The sequence below is a fragment of the Dasypus novemcinctus genome, chromosome 8 (genome assembly GCF_030445035.2).
Source record: "Dasypus novemcinctus isolate mDasNov1 chromosome 8, mDasNov1.1.hap2, whole genome shotgun sequence".
Lineage (NCBI taxonomy): Eukaryota > Metazoa > Chordata > Mammalia > Cingulata > Dasypodidae > Dasypus > Dasypus novemcinctus.
The window spans coordinates 64,461,825-64,488,202 of NC_080680.1; the positions used below are offsets into that span (position 1 = coordinate 64,461,825).

The 26,378-nt window shown below is 35.6% G+C and overlaps 1 protein-coding gene across 8 annotated transcripts in view; it reads left to right on the forward strand.

Annotated features, from left to right (window-relative positions):
* Positions 1 to 26,378, forward strand: part of FOCAD (focadhesin) — a 380,810-nt gene that overhangs the window by 303,047 nt on the left and 51,385 nt on the right. For all 8 annotated transcript variants that reach the window (XM_058301924.1, XM_058301931.2, XM_058301923.2 and 5 more), the window contains 9 exons: positions 1,508 to 1,552; positions 7,036 to 7,144; positions 9,909 to 10,025; positions 12,438 to 12,676; positions 15,871 to 15,960; positions 22,374 to 22,521; positions 24,377 to 24,496; positions 25,516 to 25,638; positions 26,131 to 26,208. In XM_058301924.1, the coding sequence (XP_058157907.1) occupies positions 1,508 to 1,552; positions 7,036 to 7,144; positions 9,909 to 10,025; positions 12,438 to 12,676; positions 15,871 to 15,960; positions 22,374 to 22,521; positions 24,377 to 24,496; positions 25,516 to 25,638; positions 26,131 to 26,208 (1,069 nt within the window). The remainder of the gene's footprint in view (positions 1 to 1,507; positions 1,553 to 7,035; positions 7,145 to 9,908; positions 10,026 to 12,437; positions 12,677 to 15,870; positions 15,961 to 22,373; positions 22,522 to 24,376; positions 24,497 to 25,515; positions 25,639 to 26,130; positions 26,209 to 26,378) is intronic.

The following is a 26,378-nucleotide window of genomic DNA, read 5'->3' on the forward strand; positions in this document are numbered from 1 at the left end:
CAACTTCTATATTCTACTGTACTCTGCTGTGTAGCAAAGGTGAGGCTTGCTTGCTGATGGTGAGTCACCTATTAAACAAGTCAAAATTGCTAGAAATTGTACAATGAAAACCAAGGTTTAAAAAAACCTTTATTCTGTAGTTCTGATCACTCCACAGGTGAAAACTAAGAGAATTTCCAACTTAGTGTTCTAATCCTGAGTGAAGCCAGTTGCCCAAGGAGTGCCAGTTCACCAAGAGCATCTGACAGAGTGAATGAGTGCCAGTCATTGAACAGCTTGGAATATGTCTTCAAACAAAGCTAAGTGTCTGTTGCAATTTCTCTTAAAGATGAATAACTTAAAAAAGAATATATATGCTGTTCCCACCAACTTTTAAGAAGGAGTGCCATCTTTATAGGCACCTAACCTTGTCTACCTCTGTAATCCAATGTCCTCTTTTAAAAACGGGTATTCCAAATTTTTAATTAAGTTTGTTTCTTTCAGAGTGAACATCTTATTACCCATATGAAAACTTCATCCAACTTCGTACAGAATGCCAGATCCATTTTCCTCCAGTTAAAATAAATTAAGAGTTTTACACCTTATTAGGCAATAAGTACAGCCCATGGCCAGCAGGAAGCAGCTACAGAAAAGAGGTCCATCTCCCTTCAGCACCCCTTTTAAATTAAAGGTGTAAACTCTTCAAGGGTAAAATAAAATTAATAGATGGATCTGAAACCTGACTGGAAATCCATTGAGCACTGGTGGCCGCAAAATGACTGCAGGAGGCCCCCACCCCAGAATTCTGCTGTCCAGAATAAAAACTTCCAAACTTTTAAAAAAACAGTCCTGGATGCTACAAAAGATTGATAAATAATCAATCAAAACAACAAACAGCCATCCACCTCATAGTTCCAACAATAATTATGCCAAAGCTTAGCAAGTTAAACTTTGGCAAAGGGGGGAAATGATGTGGTCTATGGGTGGGAGACTCTTTGTCTCTTCAGAGATAACCTAAACTATCTGTGACTTGTGGGTGTGGGATGATAAAAGGCTGCAGTCCTGCCCTTGGTGAGCAGGAAACAGTTTAACAATGCAAGGTCTATAAACTTTAAGTATTCAGGGGAAATGCAAACCAAATATGCTAAAAGCTTATCGAATGCCTGAGGTCCATGCTAAAAGCTTAATTAAGATGTGGAAATATATGCTAATTCAAGCCTATTGAGAACTGAAACAAAAGGACCATTTGGCCTTTCCTCTCTGTATAAAGGGGACTAAAAAATCTTGTTCGGGGCTTGGGATTAAAACAAAAAGTTCCTGAGTGCAGCCGGCCTTCAATAAACCATTTTTCCTTCTCAAAATCATTCCTGAGTCCTGGCCTCTCTATACGCAAATAATTGAACCTCTCTCAAATTCTACAACAGTTTTAACACCTGGGGTCTTTGCCAGAAGGTTATTAATTTATGTATAAAGATTGGGTTCTTGCTATAACATAAACTCTAATATCTGTTTTCCATTTTTATTGCAGGGTCAGAGACATATTGACTGATGAGATCACCAAGGCAGCTGCAAAGTAAGATTAATTTATTCTCTCACTAAAAATTTTCTATAAAGATTTTTTTCCTGGCAGGTATATATGATTTATTTTCTTAGGGCATTTCATAACTTTAAAGAGTTTAAAATACTTTTAAGTTATTTTTTAAAATCATTTTTTACCCTTTTTCATATTAACTTAGCTCTTATTACAAGTTGTTTTGTGAAAATACTGTGGGACTGGTACGAACATCTAACTTTTACATCAAGATTCACTGAGGTTGAACCTTTGCAGTATACCTAACAAAATGCCAGCAGATTTGGCTTAGATTTAAAGGAGTTAAATTTAGTTCAGGAGTTGTAATTTAGTTTAGGGGTTAAAAAAAGTAATCCTTGCCTAATGTGAGTTATGCGGGTTCTAAAATAGATTATTAAATTTCAACTGTGAACTGCAAATAAATCAGAATTGAACTTCCTTGCATTCCCTTTGTGCTGTTGGGCCCAGGAAATGTAAAAATTAAATTTTTGAATACTAAAAACTAATATGAAACCCCGATTAAAAAAGCAATTTTAGTCATCTCCTTTTGGTTGTTTTAATAAAAATTACTTGAGTATTAATGCCTTGAGGCTTTTTATTTACCTTAAGCCAATTCTTATAAGAAAATTATACCCTAATGAGTAACTTTAACAATCTCTTCAGCTTCCTTTGTTAGCACACACTGAATTCCTCGCAATATGTTACATGCCAGTTTTTAACAGTTTCTAACACTTCTCCCTTCCACTATCGCCTTTACCTGCTCTCATTTCTGTGACTTTCTTCTTCTCCAAGTAACATAGATGGACCTTTAACCTAAAGGACTTCACATGTATTTAAAATCGGTATCATCTTGAAATATTTCACTGCAGTACCGTTTTTATCCCCACTGTGTCCCGGAACATTCTATAACTTAAATAGGTTCTGCCTTAAAAAACAAAACCAAACAATGAAAACAAGAACATAGTTACCTTGGAGTTAGCTTTCCACCAGTAATTTTTTAAAGAGGCACTTACCTTTGAAGTCTTAGTCCATGGTAACTACTCAGCTTCATGTCTTCCAGATAAAGCCTGTCCTGTACTCAGTTCTGTGGGAGGCATTGGGAAATACTGTCTCTTAACAAGATGGAAACTAAGGTTCAGAGAGGCTTTGTGTCTCTTTGTCCAATTTTGTAAATTACAAATGTGGTGGGAGAGCTTTCAGCTACTTACTGGGTTGGGAGAATGGGTATTGAGGAGACTACAATTGACCTTTATCTTTCAGAGTTTGTTGTATTATGTGGTCTACTTATATCCTATTAAAACATTATATACTGACCTTTGTAGCAAAAAACTCAAATGCTGAAGAAACTAGCAGCTTTCCATTAAAATAAACTATAATTTTATTTCTCTAATAGCTTTTACATTTTCCATTCTAACATTTTTTTCCAGTGGGTCATTAATCTTCAGATTTGCAAAGCATTACTTTATTACTAATACCCAAGGACAGTGTGTTCACATTCTCAGTGGCATGAATTTAAAAAAATCATGTTCTCATGGTGTTACCTTTTAATCACAAATTTTGAAGAATTTTATAGACCTTATCTTATTAACATGATCCTGACAATTCTAGGCATGACTGCAAGTGAATAGGAGATACTTAATGTCCAGGGGTTGAGAGGTTAATGATAGAGCCTGGGGGGAAAATTCACTCTGATGTTCTCTCTTTAGTTCTTCCCACTGGCTTCCTCCAGCCATATGATAATGACCCCACCACCACCAGGTGCCAGCTTAGCTTTCTTTTCCTTGGTTCGTGACTGTTAGGCACTAATTTGGGCCAGTATAGGGTTTGTTTTGGTCAAAACTGTAAGTTAAATGTGATCACAGGTTCATTATCATAGAGTTAGACTGATTTGGGAGCATTTTTTAAGAATTAAGGGAGAATAAGAGCACATAAAACCTGATCATGGGTATAAATTTATTTTAATTGTTATTAATGTTATTTAATATTAATTAAATAGATTTGAACCTGAAGATAAAAGTCCCCAAAGGACTGCATCAGTTTGTTTGTTTATTGATTTATTTATTTTTGCATCACTTTAATAATATGTAATATAATACTTTGGTCCTAAGAAAACATTAGCATAGCACATCCTTCCTTGTGATTTTTAATTAGGTTAATGACATCAGTTTGTTTCAAAGGACAAGTTAATTAAAATGTCAGTAGTGTTGCCTAAATAAATACAGTCCTGATGCTGATATGTTATTATGCAAATTAATCACTACTGTTTGACTGGTAGGGGACAGCTATTTGATCAACAAGGTGATGAAATTTTGCTGAACCAGATTTCCAGCTGGCCCTTAATTTGTTTCGCTAGATATGTATTGAGAGCCTTCTATTCATAAGGCATCGGGCTAGGCATGTAAGGAATACAAAGATGAGCAAGACCTAGTCACAGTACCTTTGTGAAATGTGTAGCTTGGCCTAGGGAAACTGGAGTCTGGACTAGTTTTTTCTGTTCCAAGAGTAATGCCCAAATTTGCATTGTCGCCTCCCCTCCCTCTCTTCCTTCCGTGTATGTTTTCTAAACATCTGAGAGTAAGTTACATATGCCATGCTCTTATGCAATTCAATACTTTCATGTTTATTTCTTAAAACAAGGATATTCGCTTATGTAACTGTATAAGTATAATTATCAAGTTCCAGAATTTAACACTGATGTAAAGAATACAATCTATATTCCACATTTTTCAATTGTCCCAATAATGTCCTTTTGGGTATTTTCTCTTCTATTATTAGATCTAGTCCAGGTTTATGTATTGTATTTAATTCTTTGTCTCTTTAATCCCTCCCTCAATTGTGGTAGCATGTATAGAGCATAAAATTTCCCATCTCAACCACTCCCAAGCAAACAGTTCAGTGGCATTAAACACATTCACAATGCTGTACAACTATCACCGCCATTCATTACCAAAACTCTCCCGTCACCCCAAACATAGACTGTACGTCCATTCTGCATTAACTCCCCATAGTAACTTATACTCTACTCTCTGTCTCTAGAATTTGCATATTCTAAGTTTTTCATATAAGTGGAATCATAAACTAGCTGTCTTTTTTGTCTGACTTATTTCACTTAAACAGCGTTTTTAAGGCTCATCCATGTTGCATGTATCAGAACTTTATTCGTTTTTACGGCTAAGTAATATTACATTGTATGGATATACATTTTGTTTATCTGTTCATCCGTTGACAAACACTTACCTGGGTTACTTCCACCTTTTGCCTCTTGTGAGTCATGCTGCTTTAAACACTTGTGTACAAATACCTATTCGAGTCCCTGCTTTCAGTTCTTTTGGGTATATACTTAGAAGTAGGCTTGCCAGATTTGATGGTAATACTATGTTTAACCTTCTGAGGAAGCACCAAACTGTTTTCCCAGTGACTCTACCATTTTACATTCCTACCAACCATTTAGGAGGATTCTATTTTTCCACATCTTCACCAATACTTATTTTCTGGGGTTTTTTTGCTTTGTTTTTTTTTTTTTTTTTTTTTTTTTTTTTTTTCAAATAATAGCCATTCTAGTGGATATAAGGTGATTATCTCATTGTGGTTTTGATTTGCATTTCCCTAACAGCTAATAATCTTGAACATGTCTTCATGTGCTTATTAGCCATTTATATATCTTTGGAGATATGTGTATTCAAGGCCTTTACCCGTTTTTAATTGGTTCCTGTTAATGAATTTTAGATGTTCTTTATATATTCTAGATATTGAACCATTACAAGATAATCAACTCCCATTCTGTAACTTATACCCTTTTAGTTTTTAAATATTGTACTTATATATACAAAAGCTTTTAATTTTTATGAAGTCCCATTTATCTATTTTTTTCTTATTGCTTATGCTTTTGATATAAATTCTAAGTCTCCATTGCCTAATACAAGAAGCTAAAGATATTTCCCTATGCTTTCTTCTAAGAGTTTTATAGTTTTAGCTCTTATATTTAGGTTGTTGATCCATTTGGGATTAATTTTCATATATGGTATGAGATAGGGATCCATTTTCATTTCTTTTGCATGTGGATATCCAGTTTTCCGAGCACCATTTGTTGAAGACACCTTATATAAATTTTGATGTCTTTCCAACTTATGGCATTCCTTATTGGAATGAAGCTAAAGAGAGGTGAACAACATAGCTAAGTGTGCACAGCAGGCTTTCAATGAGCATAACCACCCCAAGGACAATGTGAGGGAGGGAGAGGAGAAAAGAGGGATGGATGAATGGATAGATGCAGGGACTTATAAATGGTAGGTTCTGAGACTGATTCTTACCAAATGGAATAAAAAATGCAGGAACACATTTATACACACATTTCTTAATATGCACTGACTTCCATCTTCAGTCATGACTATGCCCTGGGACAGGAGGTATGGGGCCAGTCTGATATGGAAGCAGGGCTGAAAATCTTCACGATCCCACATATGTGTTCTAGTTCTGCACTGGAGTAAGCAGGGAATGTTCCTTGGGTGCATACACCAAATTCAAGTTCCTGTCTCAAGTGCAAGTTTTGGGGAGCATTCTCTGGATTTATGGGGACTCAATTATAGGACTAAATGAGAACTGGACATCTAATGGTGTGGGTGCTCTGCTGCCCAAGTCTGTTATTACAGAATTGGCAAGCCCAGAGCATCTCACCAGTGTCCCATTTGGGCCTTTCTTCCAAAGGATCAGCCTGAAATTATGGAATAATGCTAAATGAGTGAATTAAATAGATTTCATTTTCTTGATGCTAAATTCAGAAGTTTGCTACTTTTTGCTAATATTAGAAAACTGTCATTTGAATGCTATTAAAGGGCACCTTTCAGTCTGAATAACCTAGAAAGAGGCCTTTTTTGGCATATCATCTGTGGTCTCCAAATCATATTGCAAATTGGGTTTGAGGCTGCTGCCTTTGGCATATTAAGAGAAAGAAGGAAAGGAAAACAATGACTGTGGAAAGCTGCCAGTGTGTCAAGTTGCAAGTAATGTATGCTGTCTAAAGTGGGTCATAAGAAGCTGGTTCCACAGAAGTGCTTCAGAAAAGCCAGAGGCCATTCTGTTCTGCTGAGTGCATTCACATAACTCTTTGGTTATGTTTTCAGAACAAACCAATAAATTTAAATTGGCCAAAGATGACAAAGATGAAGATAGCTTAGGAAATGTAATTTCAAATGATGAAATAAAAAATTTTGGCAGAAAGAACTTAGATATATGAGCTTGGAGTTTTAACTTACAAAAAAACCATAATGATCATATGTTGATAAGAAGAGTTAAAAATCAGCAGTAGTGTCAGAAAAAGGAAAGACACTTTGGGCATCAGGGGGCAAACAGACTTACCTTTATGAGGCTTTGTGAAGGCAAGGAAGTGCTTTTTTTTTACCTCCTATACCTTCCCTATAATAGCACCTTCTCTTCTCCTAATTTATTATGTCACAAACTCCTCTCTTGGATTTTTTTTTTTTGAACAGGGACAGCCCAGTGGTCAAAGGCAATGCACTGTTAGCCTTAAGCAGCCTTGCTGTCGTTGTGTCCAAACACGAAGTCAGCCTCTCCTCAGACTCTGATGGGATCCTGGAGGTGAGTTATGGGTGATGTTAACCAGTTAGGCTTTGATTGTGTAATGTTAGAAAAGTGAGAAGTCTCTTAAAGCCTGACTTTAGATGGCCTGGTCCGGAATTTACAAGGTTAGATTCTGGAATTGCAACACCAAGTTATCCTGCTTGATTGGCCTTCTGTAGTGTGAGTCTTAGTGTCTTCCTTACTTATCTTTGCTGCTTTGCCTTCTACAGCACAGGTAAGTGGTCATTGCCTTTTGAAGGTGCCAATTTTATGCAACAGGGGTTGTCTTTTTGTGATTACATCAGTGGTAACCAATCTTAGGAGGTTAACTAGGCTTACTGAAAGTGAACAATGCTGTCAAAAAATGATAAATAAGCAGTGTTTACTGACTGAAAAAAATGTACTTTGCATTTTAATTGTAGATGTCAATGGCAAAGTGCCTATTCATTTTTGCAAGGCATTTATTTCTTAATTAAACTGTGGCAAGCTGGCCAATGTTCATTTCCAGTGTATTTTTTCAGATAATGCTTATCTGTCAAAATAAAAAGGCATGGATTTATTCTTGTTTTAAGCCCCATTATCTGTTAGCTATCATTATCTGTAGACAATATAGCTGAGTAGTTTAAAAAGAGGCTTTACAGTAGGAGAGTCCTGTATTTAAAATCCTAGTATACCTCTTACCAGCTCTATGGCATATTGCTATTAACTTCCGCTTTCAGAGTCTGTTTCCTCATCTTTAAAATGGGAATAATGATACTTATCAGATAGGATTGTTATAAGGATTAAACGAACTAATATATGTAAATGTCTTAGCACATTGCTGATAGATACTAAACACTCCATAACAGTAACTATTAACAGCATCAGCATCAACTACATCATGGTTTTAAACAATTGTAAACTATCCTAAGAGAATTTTATGTTGGCTCGTTAATGAAATAATCTACTTCTATATCTACAAAAGGAAATAATTAAAGTATATGCAGTGTTATTGAGAGTGGTTTTAAAATAGAATTACCTGTTCTCTTCTCAAATTGGGTTTGAGTCTTAATTTGTGGGCTTGCTACTTTTACATCAAGTAGTGAAATTTTATTCACTGTTATTCAGCTGTCTCTCTCCTCCAAGTATCTTTGGGCCCATCTATACTTAACGCCTTTTCCATGATAGGTTTTTGTTGTTGTTCTTGTTGTTGTAAGCAAAGAAACCAACTCTGACTCATTTAAGTAAAAAAGGAACTGAAAGGATATGAAATCTGGAAGCTCATGGAACTGAAAGCAAAGCTTAAAAACCAGATTTTGGTAAGAACAAAAACTAGGGCAATTTAGGGTGTCCAGGCAACAGGTACTAATGAACTATCTCAGTAGACTACCTCATTAGGATAGATTAGCTTTTACTATTTACACTCCTTGCATTACTAACTCAAGATTGAGAGTCCCCTGGGTCACACACACACCTTTGGCTAGATTATGTTGGGTAGCTTGATTGAGGGTTTAACCAAGCTTTAAATAGTGGAGGAGATGGAATTCCCCAAAGGGTACTATTACCAGTAAACAAGAGAATAGGTGCTGGGGCAAAAACTACAATATGTCTGTTACATGTGAGGAAAGGAAAGAGGCCAAGGGATTAGTGCATCCAGGATAAAAGTATACTTAGTAACTATTTGGAAAGTATAACTTTAAACCCAGAATCTTATTTTAATATTGAGAAAGTTATAAAATTTTGAGAGGAATTATTTTATATCCTTGAACGAGCCAATCGAATACTTCAGTAGAAGCAGTACGCTAAGTAGGTCTGCAACCTAAAAAGTTAATGCCCCAATCTAGTATACCTTCCTCTGGTCATATGGATGCCAAGCTACCAGTTGTACAAGTAATTTGCCCCAGTAATAACTGGGGGCCTACACTCAGAGTTTGTGTTCCAGGCTCATTTTTTCTTCCTTATTTTTCCCTTGTTTGTTCTTTACTATAACACATAGAACACAGCACACTGAGAAGCTGCAGAGACAAAAGGGGAAGTTTACTTTTATTCTTGGAGCCCTTGCCTTTGGCTATCACTCAACACAAACTTTAAGACATTGTTACTTGATTAAAATCAAAAATTTCTAACTTCATTAACCCACAACTAAAGAGCTTAAGAAGAAGGCTTTGTTTGAGTCAAGAAATTAATTTCAAGGAGATACTCAGCACTCCACTGACTCAGCACTCCATTTTCTTTTGCACCGAGTGCTAACACAGTATGAAATAATGAATGCTTTTGACATCTGTTGTCATGAACGATTTTTAATATCAAGTTCTCTTTTTAGTGAGTGGGGTTTTGTTGTTGTTTTTGTTTTAATATTCTTTTTTGGATATGTCGGCCAGAATTTTGTATGCTGATTTACTGCCTTCTTTATGAAATAAGGAGGCAGTAACTTATCATAGAATTGACAAGTTTTGAATTGCTTTATCTGCACATTTCTCCCTTTAATTCCACAAATTATCCTCACTATAATTCACTGAACATAGGTGATCTCTGAAGGGCTTTTGGCTATGTTCTGTTTTGCAGCCCCATCTTTTCACCTTTGCTAAGTCTTGCTTAAGAAGTAAAACTTATTCTTGATGGGGCAGAGATGGGGATATATATTTGTCAAATAACTTCATCTTGTGTAGTTCTAGCAGGCAAAGTTTTCGTAGTATTACTTCATTATTTAATAGCGAATGAGGTTGTACCCTGAATCTACAAATTGTGTTTATATTTTGGTTTCTTTTTTCCATTATTATTTCTTATTTTCTTTCATCCACAGGATCAACCTAATTTTCTCTCAATGAAAGAGTGGATTTCCATGGTGCTTGATACACTCCTGGTCATTGTAGATAGCCATTACCAACCCAGAGGACAACTCTTCTCCTGGTTTTACTATGTAAGTTAGAGAAATTTCAAAACTAGTCAGAAAACTCAATAGCTGACTCTTCTTATAACTTGTTCATGTGAATAAATTCCTTGATATGGTATAATGATTTTCAGCCTTGAATGTATATTAGAATCTTTTAAAAATAAAGATATTGAAAAAAGAAATGGTGATGTGAAAACCTCATCTGTGATTTTATTGTTTAGAATAGACCCTGGGCATCTGTATTTTGAAAGCTCTCTGGTTATTCTAACATGTAGTTAAGGTCAAGAGTTACAAGTAGAATGCACATTGGCTGAGGAGTGGGGACCCCCAATTTCTAGTCACAGTTTTTTGAAATTTCGTAGTATGTGACCATGGGCAGTTTACTCAATCTCTTTGAGTCTTTCTTTCCTCATTTATAAAATGAGGGGATTGAATGACATTATATTCTATAGTGATTATTGCCCTATTTCCACCCCATTAGCTTTATAACGCTTAGCCTAATACTTACTTAGCCCCTTTCCTCCTACTTTCCTTACCTAACTAATAAAGGTAAGAAAATTAATGCTTTGCCAACTTTATAAGATCGTGAGAATAAAATTATATATTTTATCTTAAAAATTTCAGTTTTGAAACTGAAATACTCTGTAAATACAAAGTAATATTGGTCAGAAAAATGTTTCTGTTATTCTCTTTCTTCATGCTTATATCCTTAGAGTTGAAGCAAAATGAAAACATACTTTTTTGTTTTAGGTTTCATTTTCCCTTAATTGGTTGTGGTATGTGCTTTATTTCTGTATCTGCATGGAATTGTTTTGGTTCTACTCTATCACTCTCCATTGCTTAGGGAATTATAGTGATCATGGGGCAATCAGCTGAGTGGCAGAGGATTATAGTTGATTTTACTAAAAATGTAGCACAGGTCCTAGGCTGTTGCTAAGATCACAAATTTAGCCTGAAATTCCATTGCCTTAGCTCCCCTCTATACCACAGTTTTGTGTTCCTCTGTCCTCCTGCCCTCATGTATTCATCTGGGAATTAGGATCTGAAGCTAGATTTTTAACTAGACTCGAAGACAAGAAATTACCTGGACCATGCAGAATTAAATTGGAAGGTAGATTTTGTTCAAAGAAGTAATTTCTTTATGATGATTTGCTTTCTGTCAGAAGGGTTCTTATTTCTTTAGTGATGGATGTGAAACCTGCTTACAATCTTATATGGAGGTCTGTGCAATAGCTAACTTGTTCAGGTATTCACCAGGATAGGATCTTGTATGAGATTTCTAATGCTACTTGGTTCTTGCAAACCAATAAAAATAATCTCTTGACTAGCCAGCTCAGAATTGCCTTTCACTTTTGTGATTTTGCATTCTTATACTTTTCTCAGGCCTGTCTAAAAATTTTTTCCTTTATTTGCAGTGTCCTAGCAGCTGGGACATTCTAAGTAGCATTGTCATTACAGTAGTGCTATATATTAAAGTATAACTTGACACATGCTTGATTTTATTCTTAATAGTACCAAACTTAGAGAGCAAATGGGTATAGAATTAAAAAAATAGTTTTTAATATGCTTTACTGCAAGGATCAACATACAACCTTTATATAAAGTAGATAATAGTGAATAATGATAAATGGGCTTTCTTCCCCATTGAGACATAGTTAGAATGTATATAATGCCTGGTAGAGCTCTCTAACATGGCATTCTTATAGAAGCTATTCATATTCAGCTAGCCTGTCATTTTATTAGGGCTATTATTCATTTCTTTCCAATGATTACATATAGGAAGGAGCATATAGGACTCTCCATTTCATTTTGAATAGCTGGTTATTGCTTTGTAACCAGAGGCTTTTAAGATTTCAACTTCCTTTTTAATTAAAAGGAATTAACCCCCTGTAGGAAATAATCCATCTACTGGGAAGTGTTCCCACCAAAAATTTTGGGACATCTGCCAATAGATCCCTATGCTAAACTTACATTCTTCCTTCCATACTAAACTTAAACTTTTTTTTTCTCTCCTGGAAAACTCCTGGATTTCTGGAATCATATTTATAATGTGGTTTGGTGAGTTGTCCAGATATGGATAGCTGTATTTTGATTTTTTTCAATATACATATATATGGACTTTTAAAAACAGTGAAATTTCTTTCAGGCTCTATAGTGAGGGAATTCATGCCCTTTGACAAGAAGACACTTAAAATTTATTTTTACAAATTTAAAAGAGCATCATTAGTTAACTCATTGTTTGTTAGCAAATTTTTTCCATAAGAGTGAAAATATAACCTATAAACAAACACATAAATAGATTTAAAAATTATTATTTTGGTTAGCAGGGGTAGCTAAGGGAAGCCTGTATTGTTGTTTAGTGCTTTTCAATAAGTATGCTTCCTTCATGTTTTAAACAAAAGACCTTACTCACTGTTTTTTTTCTTTGGCATATCCTAGAAATCCTATTCTGGTGAAAACACAGCTAGTGCCATTGCCCGTTCTGCTGCCGCCACGGCTTTGTCTCTCCTCGTGCCAGTTTTCATTATCTCTTGCAAAGAGAAGGTTGAGGAAATCCTGAACATGCTGACTGCCAGGTTACCTGGGAAACCAAGTGCTGATGAATCTCAAGCCATGCAAATCCACATGGGCCTTGCTTTGGGAATGTTTCTCTCTCGCTTGTGTGAGGAGAAACTCAGGTACAGTTTACTGCATTAGTTTTACTTTTCCTCTTTGTGATTTAGGTGAAGGATTTACACACACACACGCATTATATCTGAGCAATATGTGGTTACTAAACTTTCTGAGAAGGACAGGATGATCCTTTTTCTCTTTTATAGGTGGAGTTATCTTTGTAAAATATTATCATAGTGACATTGATATATATTAAGCATTGCTAGTATTGATTGATTACTTTAAAATCATTTCATATTTAGGTGAAAGTCTTGTATATATAGATATATATACAACTGTATAATAGATGGGAAGGAAAGTAAAATCTTAACGGTCCTATAGATAAAGAAAAGCCTTTTTTTTCTGATTTATTCAGGATCAAATAATTGCTAATCCTTTATTGATAACACTGTAAAACGAGAAGGAAAGGTTTAGCGTATCCTAATGCCTGAGAGGTGTCGGGAGTCACCTGAGAACTGCATGTACTTGGTTTTAATTTGCTTTTATTAGGTGCCCTGGCTACATTTTTATACTCCTTAAAGAATCTTAATCTGTGCATATAATACTGTGTGCTTTATTCAGTTTAACTGTTCATTTTTAGATTGCTAGTTTTGCCCTTAAATGGGGCTACTGGAATACCAAAGACCCAGGTGAAAGATTTCACTAAATGGGACAGTTTTCTTGTGCATGAAATCTACTTTAGTTTTGCTTTAATATTGCTTAGGCTTTATTTTACAATAAACCTTAGAATTTTGTATATCCAAACTGCTTGTAGCATGGTACAACATGAATATTTGAGTATCATGAATATTGAGATGCCACTGACTTGGAATTTAGCCCCGTAATCCTACACTGGAAATGGGTAGTAAGGAAAGGCATCCTGTTGTGGTATTAGGTGCCCTTAAACTTCACTGCTTGGCAGAAATTAGCTGTCTAGAAGCAAGAAGTGGTGCTGATATGGATACACTGGATGACATGCTAAATTTACATTTTCAATTTGAAATCAGTGGTTAAGTTTGCATTTGTATTTACATAGTTTTACACAAACACCAATATTTGAAACCTTTATGAGATTGCTGTTGATCTAGGGGAATACTATCTTTCAGATAATCATTTGCTGCCTTTGGACACATCTTTCAGATGATTGGGATGAGTGGGATGAGTGGGTTAGTCTTTGCGATCATAAATAAGCTGTGACCTGAATATTCATTTTGTTCAATCACCTAGTGCTAATATGCATAGGCCTGGCTCTGGACTTGCCCAAAATATGACCTTTGCTTATGAATTGACTGTGTGTGATAGAACACAAAGTATTTTTAAGACTTAAGACTTGAAAATGATTTTTTTCCTCTTTGTTGCTGTCTATACAAATGACAGTCTTTTCACAATTTGCGTTCATGCTCCTTCTTCAGTATCTTTTCTAGCAACATGTTTTACAACTAAAAATGAGCATGGCAATTTAATTCCAGGCAACTCATTTCAATAGCATGACTCCTTTCTTTATTAGCCTAGGATGAGCGGGTGATGGTTTTTGGAAAGAGAGTCTTGAGTTTGTAATTAATTTAGTCATGCTGCTTGCAGAAACCCCTGTATTCACCTAAAGCACTCATCCCTAGTTTCTGGACAGCCTTCCGGCCCTCTCTCTCTTATCTGACTTTAAACCTAAAGTAGACCCTAATGAAGGATACAAAGAAGCTCTTTCTGTGGCCAAGTAACATCCCCAGAATAACTATAAATTTTAACTTTACCCTAAAGTTCCTATATTTGATGGCATCCTGTTTCTTCTTTTGGCCTATTACTACTACAGCCATTAGCATAATTATCCCTGCCTCTCACATATCTTAATTTCTTGTAGCAGAGGAATCTGAAATATTTGCCTTTTGGTACTAGTAAATATTTCTGCTAGATAGTGACAGTATCATCAGATAGTGACATTTTTAAAGAAAGTTCCATTTTTCTAAAGTAAAGGTAAGTTGATTAAGGCTGTTGACTCTGAATAGTTAATGACATCAAATATAGACCCCCAAATGGCTCTTTAGGGGAAAAGGATTAGGACCATTTGTTGGTTCTGGAAAGAAAAAAGTGACCTTGTAGAAGAGAATGATGGCAGGCCATTTTTTTGCTACAGTTGATATTTATGAAAAACTTTCTGAATTTTAAGTTCCAACCTAGAATTTATTCAGAAAACTATATTGTTCCAAACCTTTTGCTTCTATCATAACCCACAGATGATACTAGTAGGATCCCTTTAACATTTATCTGGTATATTTAAGTATATTTACTCCAGAGAAAAGCTCTAATAGGACTTATTTAGCTAAAGCTATTAAAATTGAATGTACATTGTTATGTGTGTGTGTTTCTTATTGCAAAATGTAATCCTTCATCTAAGGCAAAATCATGATTATTAGTCTGCAAAGACATTATGTAAAGTCCTCTCTTGCTGGTTGGCATTCCTAGGACTGCATTCCACTTAGCATGGTCTAAGGCAGCATAAGAGTTGAGAGGTAGGAACCCCTTGATAATAAAGTATCAGTGATAAAGCCCACAACTCTGCCTGAAATAATAGCCATAGAATTAAATTTTAAGTTTTATTTTTACCTTGCAAGTTTTGGTTCTCACCAATCCAGTTGCAGAAACAACATCAATTACTGCATAAAAGCAGACAGGTAGAGGGTTAGAGTTTTTTTTTCTTTAAAGAAAAAATGTAAGTGGAGGCATAAACGTAAAACATCCACAATTCAGACATGAAATCAGAAGTGACAGTCTTTGCAAGAAGAAAGTGTACGATGATTATTGATAACATTACCTTAATAGGTTATAAATATTCTGAAGAAAATAACTTTAACTTAATTAAAAATATTTTTGTGGAATTTTGACTTTGGTTTTCATTTTTCTGTGATTTAAAATTTGGGTAGGCTGAGAGAAAGCAAAAGTAGGATTTACAGTTTATTGGTTTGCATGTTATTTTGATAATAATTTACTTAATAAAATAATAGGTTTTTTATGTTTAGAAACCCAATTATTGAACTGAGTCTCTGACTCAGTTTATCTGTAAAATAAGGTTATGTGAATTGCCAATATTACAAATTATTACTTTTTCAAAAAAGAAACATTGGTATTTTTAGTGAAATAGAGCAAAATAATATATATTAACTGTTTTGGACAGTTTAATGTTTTAAAATGATTCACTTTCTCCCTTGGTGTTTATCCTCATCTTCAGTGATATATCTGGCCAGCAGATGAACCTTCTTCTGATGAAGTCTTTGGATGCTCTGGAAAATTGCTGCTTTGATACTAGCCTTGAATACAAGTATGTTGACTCTATTTCTTCTCTTAGATACTTAGAGATTGGTTCTCATGCCACCATTAATCTTACATGCTATGGTGCAATGTTTGTTGGATCTGATCTTGAATTCCTTTGCATAGAGTTTTCAGTAATAATCAAAAATCTGCAATTAAGTTTGTTTAGAAAACCACATTCAGCAATAGGTGATTTGCATAAATACAGTGCAATAAATGTCATTTCATGGCTAAGTTATATGTTACTAACACCTTAGTTCTGTCTTGTACTTATATGAGATACATCCCTGAGAACCTTTATGCATGATTTGACCTTTTTAAAGATCTGTTAAAACCATGCTCTGAATTTTACTTAATTGTACTTAAGTGTTTGACCCATGATTTAGGTTTCCCTATGAAATCCAAATTGCAGAAAAACCTGAATGGAAACAGACTACACTAGGAGTTTCCAGTCTCTTCAGGATTAATAGATCCTATTACTAATTTTCTCCCATAGACCTTATTCTTTTTAAAGATTTTGTCTATTAAACTAAATATCTGAAATAAAATGTAATTTTTCTTCTCATTTCAGTAAAGAAAGGTATAATAAAAATGAAAAGAATCATAAAAAAACACCTCAAGAAAACAGTGTTAAATGTACTCATTTATAAGACAAAGTTTTAATTAGTCTGTGTGACTTCTGTGGGTCAATAAATAGTTTTGCTAGGCTTTCTGAAATATCGACAACATTGAGAATACAACACACATCGTACCTTTTGGACCTCCACATGTTTTGGGAGCTCAGATTTGAATCCTTTGGGGTTCATTGTTATTAGGAACCTCAACAGATTATAAACACTAACCTCCAGTTTATTAAACTCATTTACTTTTTGCTAAAGTGCGCACTATTCAAATTTAAGTTAAATCCATGTTTTACGTTTCTGCCTTTTAGGAACTTGTGATCTAAAAGCTACATTCATTCCATCTAGCCTGTCAGATTCAGACTAACAAAAGAGTCAGTGGTGGAAGTAGTTGCATGTACCAGGTATTTTGCCATGAATAAATTAAGTCAAATGCATGCTTGGGAGATGGTAGTCATGGGATCTTTCAGACACAGGGAAGATTGGATAGGAACCATTAACAGTCATCCAGTTTATCAAGAAACACTTTAGGAATGAAGTGAGATTTTAAAAGTGTGGTTTGAATGTGGGAAAAGAAAGAGTTCAGTGTCATGGATGGAATATAGAAAATAATTCGTGGGAAAGATAGAGCCAGTTAGTTAGTTAGGTTATGTGGGTCCAGTGAAGGGTTGAAATTTTGGGCTTAAGTCATGTATTGGTGTTGCTGCCTTTTACAGCTAAGGAATAAGATATTTTTGTTGCACGTGCATGCACATATACACGCAAACATCTGGCTTTCTTCTTTATGCCTCACTGCCAAGGTGTTCATCATAGCTGTAGCTGAGCAAAAGTCGGGAAAAGTTTTGTGATTAAGATGCTGCAAACTCAGCCAGTTGGAACAATCAGGATTAACTTCCGTATATTATCTCTATTAATTTGCAGGAAGATTATTTGACCATGGGGTAACTGAATTATCCACAGTCTGGGTATCTATGGAATTAAAAAATTAATAAGTCTAGCATACTTAACTTTCTTATTTTTGTTATTAATAAGATTATTTCCTAATTTTTGCTGCTTACCTCCTTAACAAGCAACTGTATTTGGGAAATGGAGGGATAGGCCTAGATAGGAGACTAGTCCTGCAGAGGAAAATAGAATAGGGCCATCAGAAATTTCTTGTCCATTTAGTGAAATATTGCTTGTCTGTCAGAGCCTGTATTAGTCAGGATTCTCTAGGGAACCAGAATCAACAGGAGATATCTGTTAATAGTATGCAATTTTATGAGTCTCTCCTGTGACTGTGGGGATGTCTAAGTCCAGGTTCTGCAGGCAGACTGCAAACGATGAAAGTCCAGTGAAGGTCCTTGATGAGTTTTTGGGAGACATTGACTGTCCAGAGTTAGCTGGGAAATTCTCTCTGAATACTGAAATCACGTCTACTTTTAAGGGAGTCAACTGATTGGATAAACCGTCACTCATTGCTGATGGCATTCTCCCTGACTGATGTAGGTGTAATAAGCTATCTATGCAGTAAACTCACTGGTGACTAAAGTCCATAAATGTCCTTGTATTACAGTTAGCCCAGTGCTTGCTCAACTGAACAACTGGACACAGTTACCTACCGAGTTGACACGTTAGCCTAACTATCACAGTGCCCAGTTAAAAGCACAGCTCTTTTAAGAAGCCCTATCTCTGACCTTTCCAAACTCTGTTATTACTACAGTTAATGAAGTTTAGTAATATCGTTCCTAATGCTTTGTGGCCTTATGTAGGTCTCTGGTTTCAGTTTCAGCTAATATTTACTGAGCAGCTGTGTACTGTCCTAGGCATTTTCACATCCATTTTTCATGTCATTTAATTCTTACCACAACCTAAATATTGATACCAAAACAGATTTAATCATCACTTTGGTTTGCAGATGCAGAAAATGAGTCTCAGAGAATAGGAGATTTGCTCAAGATCACACACATAAGTGGCAGAGCTAGGCTGGGAACCTAGGTCATCTGACTTCAAAGCCATTTTTTCTTTCTCTTGCACAGTGCAGGGTGAAGAACACATTTCAGTATAAAGATAGCAGTTTGACATTTGACAGTGTAGTGTTTATATATTTTTTCCTGGCATGAGAATGTTTTCCACCATAAAAATTAAAAAAAAAAAAAAATCTTTTTTTCTGCTTTTCTAAGTATGCCCATGCTTTTTTATACTCATGGCATAAGGTAGGGGCTCTTAACCAGGGGTAAACGGAAACCCAAGGGGTCTGTGAAGAGATTTCAGGGGGTCCGTGAGCTTGAATTGAAAATTCAAAAAAACATTATTCTTGTGGGGATGTGTTGTTGTGGGTGTGATGTATTTATTAAATACACAGTATAGTATGGACTTAATAAGGGGTCCGTGGTTTTCACCTGACTAGGAAAGGGGTCTGTGGAACAAAAAAGGTTAAGAATCCCTGGCATAAAGTATTCTCTTTTCTAGTGAGATTGCTGGAATCTAAGGCAATCCTCCCTCAGGTGAAGTAGTGAAAGCGTTACCAGGAGGTAGTGAAAGGTCTGGGAGCATACTGCCTCCAGTGATCAAATTCATCCAGAGCACATCCTCTGCGCTTCCCTGATTTACTAGTGGGTCTCTGCTGGGAGAAATGAGCACCTGGGCTGGTCCCTGTTTGTGGTCCTATAACTTACATTTTGCTGCCATCTAGTGGACAGCTCATTGTGCCATTGCAATTCTCGTGCTATCCATCAGTGACCTGAGTGTTGTTTAATTACTAATTACTATTGAGCTTTTACAAGCATGAAAACATTTGTATAGCACTTGTAAAGGGCAAAGTATACTACAAAAATATTAACTGTTATTAGAAGTAATTATTATATGTCCTAGTAACTTAACCTACTTGATAGCCTACAATAAACTAAAGAATTTAAGATTCATCCCTGACTAATTTTAGAAAAATGTATCATTATGTCTCAGTTGATATAGCAACACACATATCAGAATGGCACAGCTTTTAAGTTTCAGAATTTCTTTTTCCTGGTGATATTTTAATATACTTGAATGAGAGACTTAAATAAGTAATGATTTAATAGGACATATAATTGTAAACCTTAATTTTATACCTAGTTTCATAATTTATGTTTTTGTTTCATCTTTTGGAGACAGCGCTTAACTCCTTTTTGTTTTCAGTGGATAGAAAGGTGTGGAAGTTACCTTTACACAAGATATTCTTGGCTTAGAACTGGAACTATCAAAGGGAAGCTAGAAGGAGGGTAATGTGTAGAAATGCTGAACTAAATACCTGAGGGAATCTTTAAGACTTAGTACAAAAATAAACACATTAAAATTTAGGGGATTTGGAAATCAGGAGGAAACATCAAGGAATATTACCTCAGGACCACCTTCTTGGCACATACTGGAAAATTGAGAGACAAAGTAAGAGGAAAGACTTTAAAAGGTTGATAGATACATGTGCTCTAACATTTATATTGACACACGTGTGCATAGATGGGTTATATATTCATATATTACAACAGCCAATTATCTACCTATTTATATTATATTTCTAATATATATTATCTATTTGCTCTAGTAACATGTAAAATTGTTAGTGAATGGTGACTTTGCCCAAGAATAATTACATTTATGATCATTTTTTAGGTAAATGTAGACTAGAAAGTGAGATGTCTTCTAAGCTTTTTATCTGTATTCCTTGGGATGGTAATGGAGGACCATCAGTCTGGAGCACAGAGATTTTGTGTGCCTGAAAAACAAAACTTAAAAAAGCTGCCAATTTATTGATAAAAATGAACCCCAACACTTAAAAGTCCAGTTAGTTTTGAGAGGAATTATTTTCCACATCATTCCAACATCCCTGTTTTATAAATTAATCTGTCAAGAGATAGAAATAAAGTTTTCTTGATTAACTGTTGTTTAGTATGTCTAGTGAATTTCACTACTCACATAGTTCTTCAACATTCAAGAAATACTGGTTGACTGCCTATATATGATAAGTTGTATGCTAGGTGTCATAATTACCATGGTGAGGGGAAAAAACAGGGAAGGGACCCCCTCTTTGAGGCTTACAAGCTAGTTAAAAAGAGCTAGGCAGTATTAATCAAATAACCCCCTAAATAATCCTCATCAGAATTTATAATTAAAATTGGATGGAAGTAAAATTAGTGCAGGGTACTATGGGAGAGTATTAAAAAGGTTCCCCAGTGGGTGAGGAAAGGTGTCTTTGAGAAAGTAACATTTAAGATCTTAAAGGCAAGTGACAGTAAAGTCAAGAGGGGGCAAAAGTTAAATTTGTCAAAATATTAGTCAAATTTCGTTTGACTATCTTTGGTCTAATCCTACCAAATTTTTATACACATCAATATAGAGAGTAGTCAAAAGACTTCCATGTCAATCCTAAGTCAAAGCAAAGGCCGTAGTCAGCAAAAGTAGCCAATTTCCTCTTTCAGAAATGTGATGTCTCTCAAAAGGTGCAGTGTTCAGATGTTAGATGTTGACTAGACTGGTTGAAAGTGCATTGTGCTAGTTGAGCTTGTTATTAAGTTCATGTAAGCTGTAATGACAGTTCTCCCTGACGAATGATGGATTATGAATGCAGTAGCTTCTTTACAAAGGATTTTCTAATGCCAGGTTGTTGTGCAATAGAAAGTAGAAAAATGCATTTGAGAGATGTTGATTTCTCATAGGCTTTACATCATGGCATCATGCAAGGTACCAATAGGGGCCTTAGGCTTGGCAAATGGAACAGAAGGCTGGGAATCAAAAACTCACATGTTCTGCTGTGCTCTGCTGGAAAAGCTCTGTGTGACCTTGACTAAATCCTGGACCCTTTCCATCCTCTTGGGTCTCTCCTCTCAGCTGTGGATGCCCCATTGGCTCAAAGGTGTTGGGTGTTCATAAATCTATGAACAGGGTCTCAATACCAGCTATTTAAGAGCAAAATGACATAGCATATGGGCTTTTAAAATATGCCATTAGAGAAATGTCCTGGAATGTCTTCTTTAGCAGCAGATAACATGAGAGGAAAACCAAACCAGGGAGAGATGATGGTTTCTGAAAAACTCAGCATTTCCTCAATTTAAAAAATTTCAATAATAAAAAACTTAAAAAATATCACAAGCTGCTTTGTTTTATCATATTAACTTGAAGTTTTCTGGGTACAATTCCGTTCTTTAAATGGATATGTATTCTTTCAGGAGAATTGGGGAACAAAGCCCAAGATTCCAATTGAATTGTCACATGGGTAACTTTTGACAAGCCTGTCATTTGCCCATTTTCTCTTCTGACCCAGTCATACTCTGAGAGATCAGAGGGGAGAGGGGGATTAATGTCATTGTGTACAGAGGAATACAGTCCCTTTAAGAAAGAAATTCCACTTGTTAAAGTTGACTACGAAACATGAAGCACTTTGCAGTACCTCATAATCATGCCTTGCATTTATCTCCCCTGTTATTAGTCAAATGTCTTCTGCTCTTACTCTTGAAATGCAGTCTTTTCTCTCCTTAATCATAGTGCTCTCAACATGGGGGGTTGGGGAGGACTACAACTGTGCTGTAAGTACAGAATTATACAGCTGGTTTGCCTTCTGTATCTCTTCCTCTCCTCACCATGGAGTTCAAGCCAAACTATTTTTTGTTTTTGTCTTTCCCCCAAAGAATGCATAGCACTAGCAGGGCTGAGTTTTGATGTAAAGTTTTCCTTTCAAGGGGTGAGGTATGCCTGTGATAGGCCACAAAATTAGAATCCAGCCCTCCAACCTCAGGTTTCAAATTAGGTGGATTTCTTGTGATTCTAACACATGGTCTTTTCTGGCACCAAGCACGGGCTGTATATTGGGAGTTGGACTTGTCCTGTCCCTCATGAGCCACAGTAGCCATACGGAGTCCCGGGTACATGTGGCAGCATCGCTTCGGAAGCTCTCTATATACCTGGATGACAGCAGGAGCCAGAGCAGAACGTTTCAGGAGGTAGTGACGCCTTTCTTCCCTTTGCTGTCTTTTGTTTTCCTATTACTACTGATTTTTTTTACTTCTAATATTTTGATAACACTGTAAGCTAAATTATTCCTCAGTTTTAGCTGGGATGAAAGACATCTGAGTGGCACACAACCTATATTAGATCATAAGGTCTTTTCAAATTGTGTAGCTATTTAAATCAACTTAGACTTAAATGAGGCATATAAGATAAGAGCCTTTAGTGAATATAGAAACATAAGACAACATTACTAAAAGTTAGCACTTTCTAACAAGAGCTGCAATTTCTGGAGATTTTTAGAATTATGCTCAAACCAGATCTAACTTTGAAAAATAACCATAAATAAACTTAAGAAACTGCAGATTACAAAAAAGGCATTTTTTACAATGTCAGCCAGCATGAAAAATTGAGGAAATTCCCTTTACCACACTTAATGAAAAAAGTTTTCAATTATGTTGCAGAAATATATAGAATGGTAGTTATGTGACATACTCATTATGCTTTATCCCTGTTTGGATGGCATGTTCTAGGCATGGGTTCATGCCCATCTCTGTTGTGCCCAGGTGAACCCACCCCGCCTGTGCTTCTCTTTAGGAGGAGTAGGGGATGACCTCGTGGCCTGGCCAGATTCTCACTCTCATTAGAGCACATTCTATTTTGTCCCAGGCTACCCACAAGCTATTGATGAGTACATAATGGCTGCTGTGTTTCCCTGCTCAACTCCTCTGCTTTCAGCAATAGGATTTGTTGAATTGGTGAATTTCTTTGGAGCACAGAGAGTTGAAGTTTTGTTCTAAGACATGTATTGCATTTCCATTTTTAAAGCTGTATAGATGATTTTAAAGTGTTTTTTTTTTTTTAATCAAAGGAGAACATTTTCAGAGAAGCAGTGTGACTAATAAATGAAAGCACAGTTTTTACAATTGATACATCTGTCTGCCTTGATGTTTTGGTTTATAAGCAAGCAGTTTTGTTTTTTCTCCCCTCTGATGTTTTATTGTCCAATTTCTACTTTAGAAACCACATATATTTGTCATGCTGTATCAACTAGTACTAACAGTTGAAAATTTTCCACTTTGTCTTAACTGTACCCTTATAGGGGAGGGTATTATGAAAATATAAGGTATCACATGCAAAAACTGAGGCTCAAATAGTTTTGAGTGATTTGCCCTAAGTTATTTAAGCCAGTAAATTGTTAGTTTGGTACATACACTGAAGTTTTCTGTCTCCACTTCCAAGATTCTTTTTTATATATTTATATCTTATTTATTCTTTCATTTATTTATTCTCACAACAGTATTATGAAATAAGTCGCATTATCCCTGTATTACATAATTTGTCTGACTCTAAAACCCACACACCTATTCCACTATGCTCTACTACTTCTACTAGGGAATCTGTAATATAGCAGTGTTTCACTTTGGATTTCCTCCCCTGTTTGGCCTAGGGTGGGGTTACATACAATTAACAGCATCCATTTATGACTAAAATGTGTTTCTTTCTGCTGGTGGTAAATGCTATATTCTGGCATGGTATGGTAGGGGAACTTTTCAATTTAGAATCTGAAGACCTGTGTTAAATCTCCCATTTGTCACTTGCCAGCTGTGTGTACTTGAGCCTCAGAGTTTTTATCTACCTATAAGTAGGAATAATATTACCCATTGTGTGACATTGTCATGAAATATAATGTAAGTTAGGCAGCTAAACAATGCCCAGACTATGGTAGGTGTATAGAATCCAGGCCTTACCCTGAGGAAAAGTTTGACAGAATATTTATGTCAACTGAACCATGTTCTTTTATTTTTCCTCATGAAATGAAGAAACATTTTTCTCTATTTTTTTCCTCAGGTCCTTGCTTATACCCTTAGCTGTGTATGCACATCAGCATTCAGTGCTGGAATTATCGAGGCTGCAGAGGCTGAAGATATTATGAACAAGCTTCGGCTATTAGTAGAGAATAGCCAGCAGGTTGGAATGCATGCCCCAATTGATTCTTTCTGTGGGTCTCATGCTGCTGCTGTCCTGATTTTTACTTACACTGACTTAGACTAATGGGTATATTTTTTTGTGTCCAAAAACTGAGGGACATCTAACTATTCTCTTCTCTCACAGGTAGAGCCAACTGTCACAGATGTCTCTTTCTCTCCTTTTACCCTATCTCTTCTGTAGATATTTCTTTTTCTTTGCCTGAGAGAGTGCTGAAAAACTTATTCTCTCTCCTTTTATTGCTGTGTATTTATAAAATCTTAAAACATGTGGCTAGGGGATATAAGAGTTAAATAAGACTAAAGTCTTAAATGACAAATATTTGTAAAGGTATGAATATAGAGAGCACTCTGGTAAGGCTGAACTCATGCAAATTCAAGGCAGGAAATCTTTCATGACTAAATATGTTCAGGAAAATTTAAATACCTGCTAATTAAATTAAATATCCTTAAAATATTCCCTCTGATTATACATGCTATAGAATTTCCCCCTTTGGATTCTTTTTAGATTTCTCCAGGATTCACTGGTTTTAAGCTGAGAACAGTATCATTACTGTTTTTGATATGACTATATACCCACTCACATTCAGAATAAGTTTTGCAACACCAAAATGTAGACATTTGCATAATGCTGTGTTCATTATGGAAAGTTTTCTGTTCTAATTTGGGGCTTGATTGGACTCATGTGGCCTACCTTAGTAGTTTCATCCTAACCCCTTTTGAGAATTTTGGATTGTTTGAGCTAAGTCACTCAATAATTCAGTATTATTTTCCTAAAATAAACCACTCATTTAAACTGAATTTCATGTAATTAGGCTCATCAGTTTCTGTTGCAAGCCAAACTCTAGAAAATAAGGCATCTGGTAAATCACTGATTTTCAAATGGCAAAGAACTTATCAGTAGGAAAGGGAGTCCCTAGAAGTACTTGAGTTTTTATATATAAACATTTCTAATCTGTGTCATTTTTCTTCTTTTTCATTCTGTTTTTATTTATTTAACAGACTTCAGGTTTTGCCCTGGCATTAGGAAACATAGTTCATGGTTTGTCTGTGTGTGGACATGGAAAAGCTGAAGACTTGGGCAACAAACTCCTTCCTGCTTGGATCAGAATTGTCCTAGCAGAGGTAGAGGTCACCTCCTACATGTTACTTTATATAGTTATAAAGGAAAAAGAGCTAGTTTATTGTACCATTTATAGGAGCTACTAAGATATATAACTCAATAATACAATGAAAGGCAAATCAAATGAAAGGCATATAAGCTAGCTTTCAAATGTACCTTAATCCCTTATAAATAATACATCCTGTCCACTATTATAGATTTTTTTAACTGTTTATTTTGCCAGTGTCTTAATTTTGAAACAATATTAGTGGGGGGTTTTGGGTTTTTTTAAAAAATAAAAACAACAAGAATCCATCCAGATTAAACAACTTCAATCTGTTACTTTATTTGAATCTGCTGCCATTTTTGGTTCAGTTATATAGATTATGTTGATCTTACAAATTTAGTACCATTTTGGCTCATTATGAGCTGTTTCTCTATGATATTGTAGGTTTTATAGAACCCAAACCCCATGGCTCTTTCTCCCTTAACATATTTTAATGCTTTGTTTTCAGAGCACTCCCACAATGCTTTGTCTGGCAGCTCTTCATGGCATGGTGGCCTTGGTAGGCTCTGAAGGGGATATAGTACAGGTAAAAAGTTTAAAAATGACAGAAACTGTCTGTTGAGGCAGGAAATCTAAATGTGTACATAGCCACATCAAGAAGAGAATATCCAATATCTCAGAACAGATAATTGTAACTTATGGTAATGGTTATACTGGGATTTTCATTACCTTACTGTATGAAAAATTGCTCTTGGC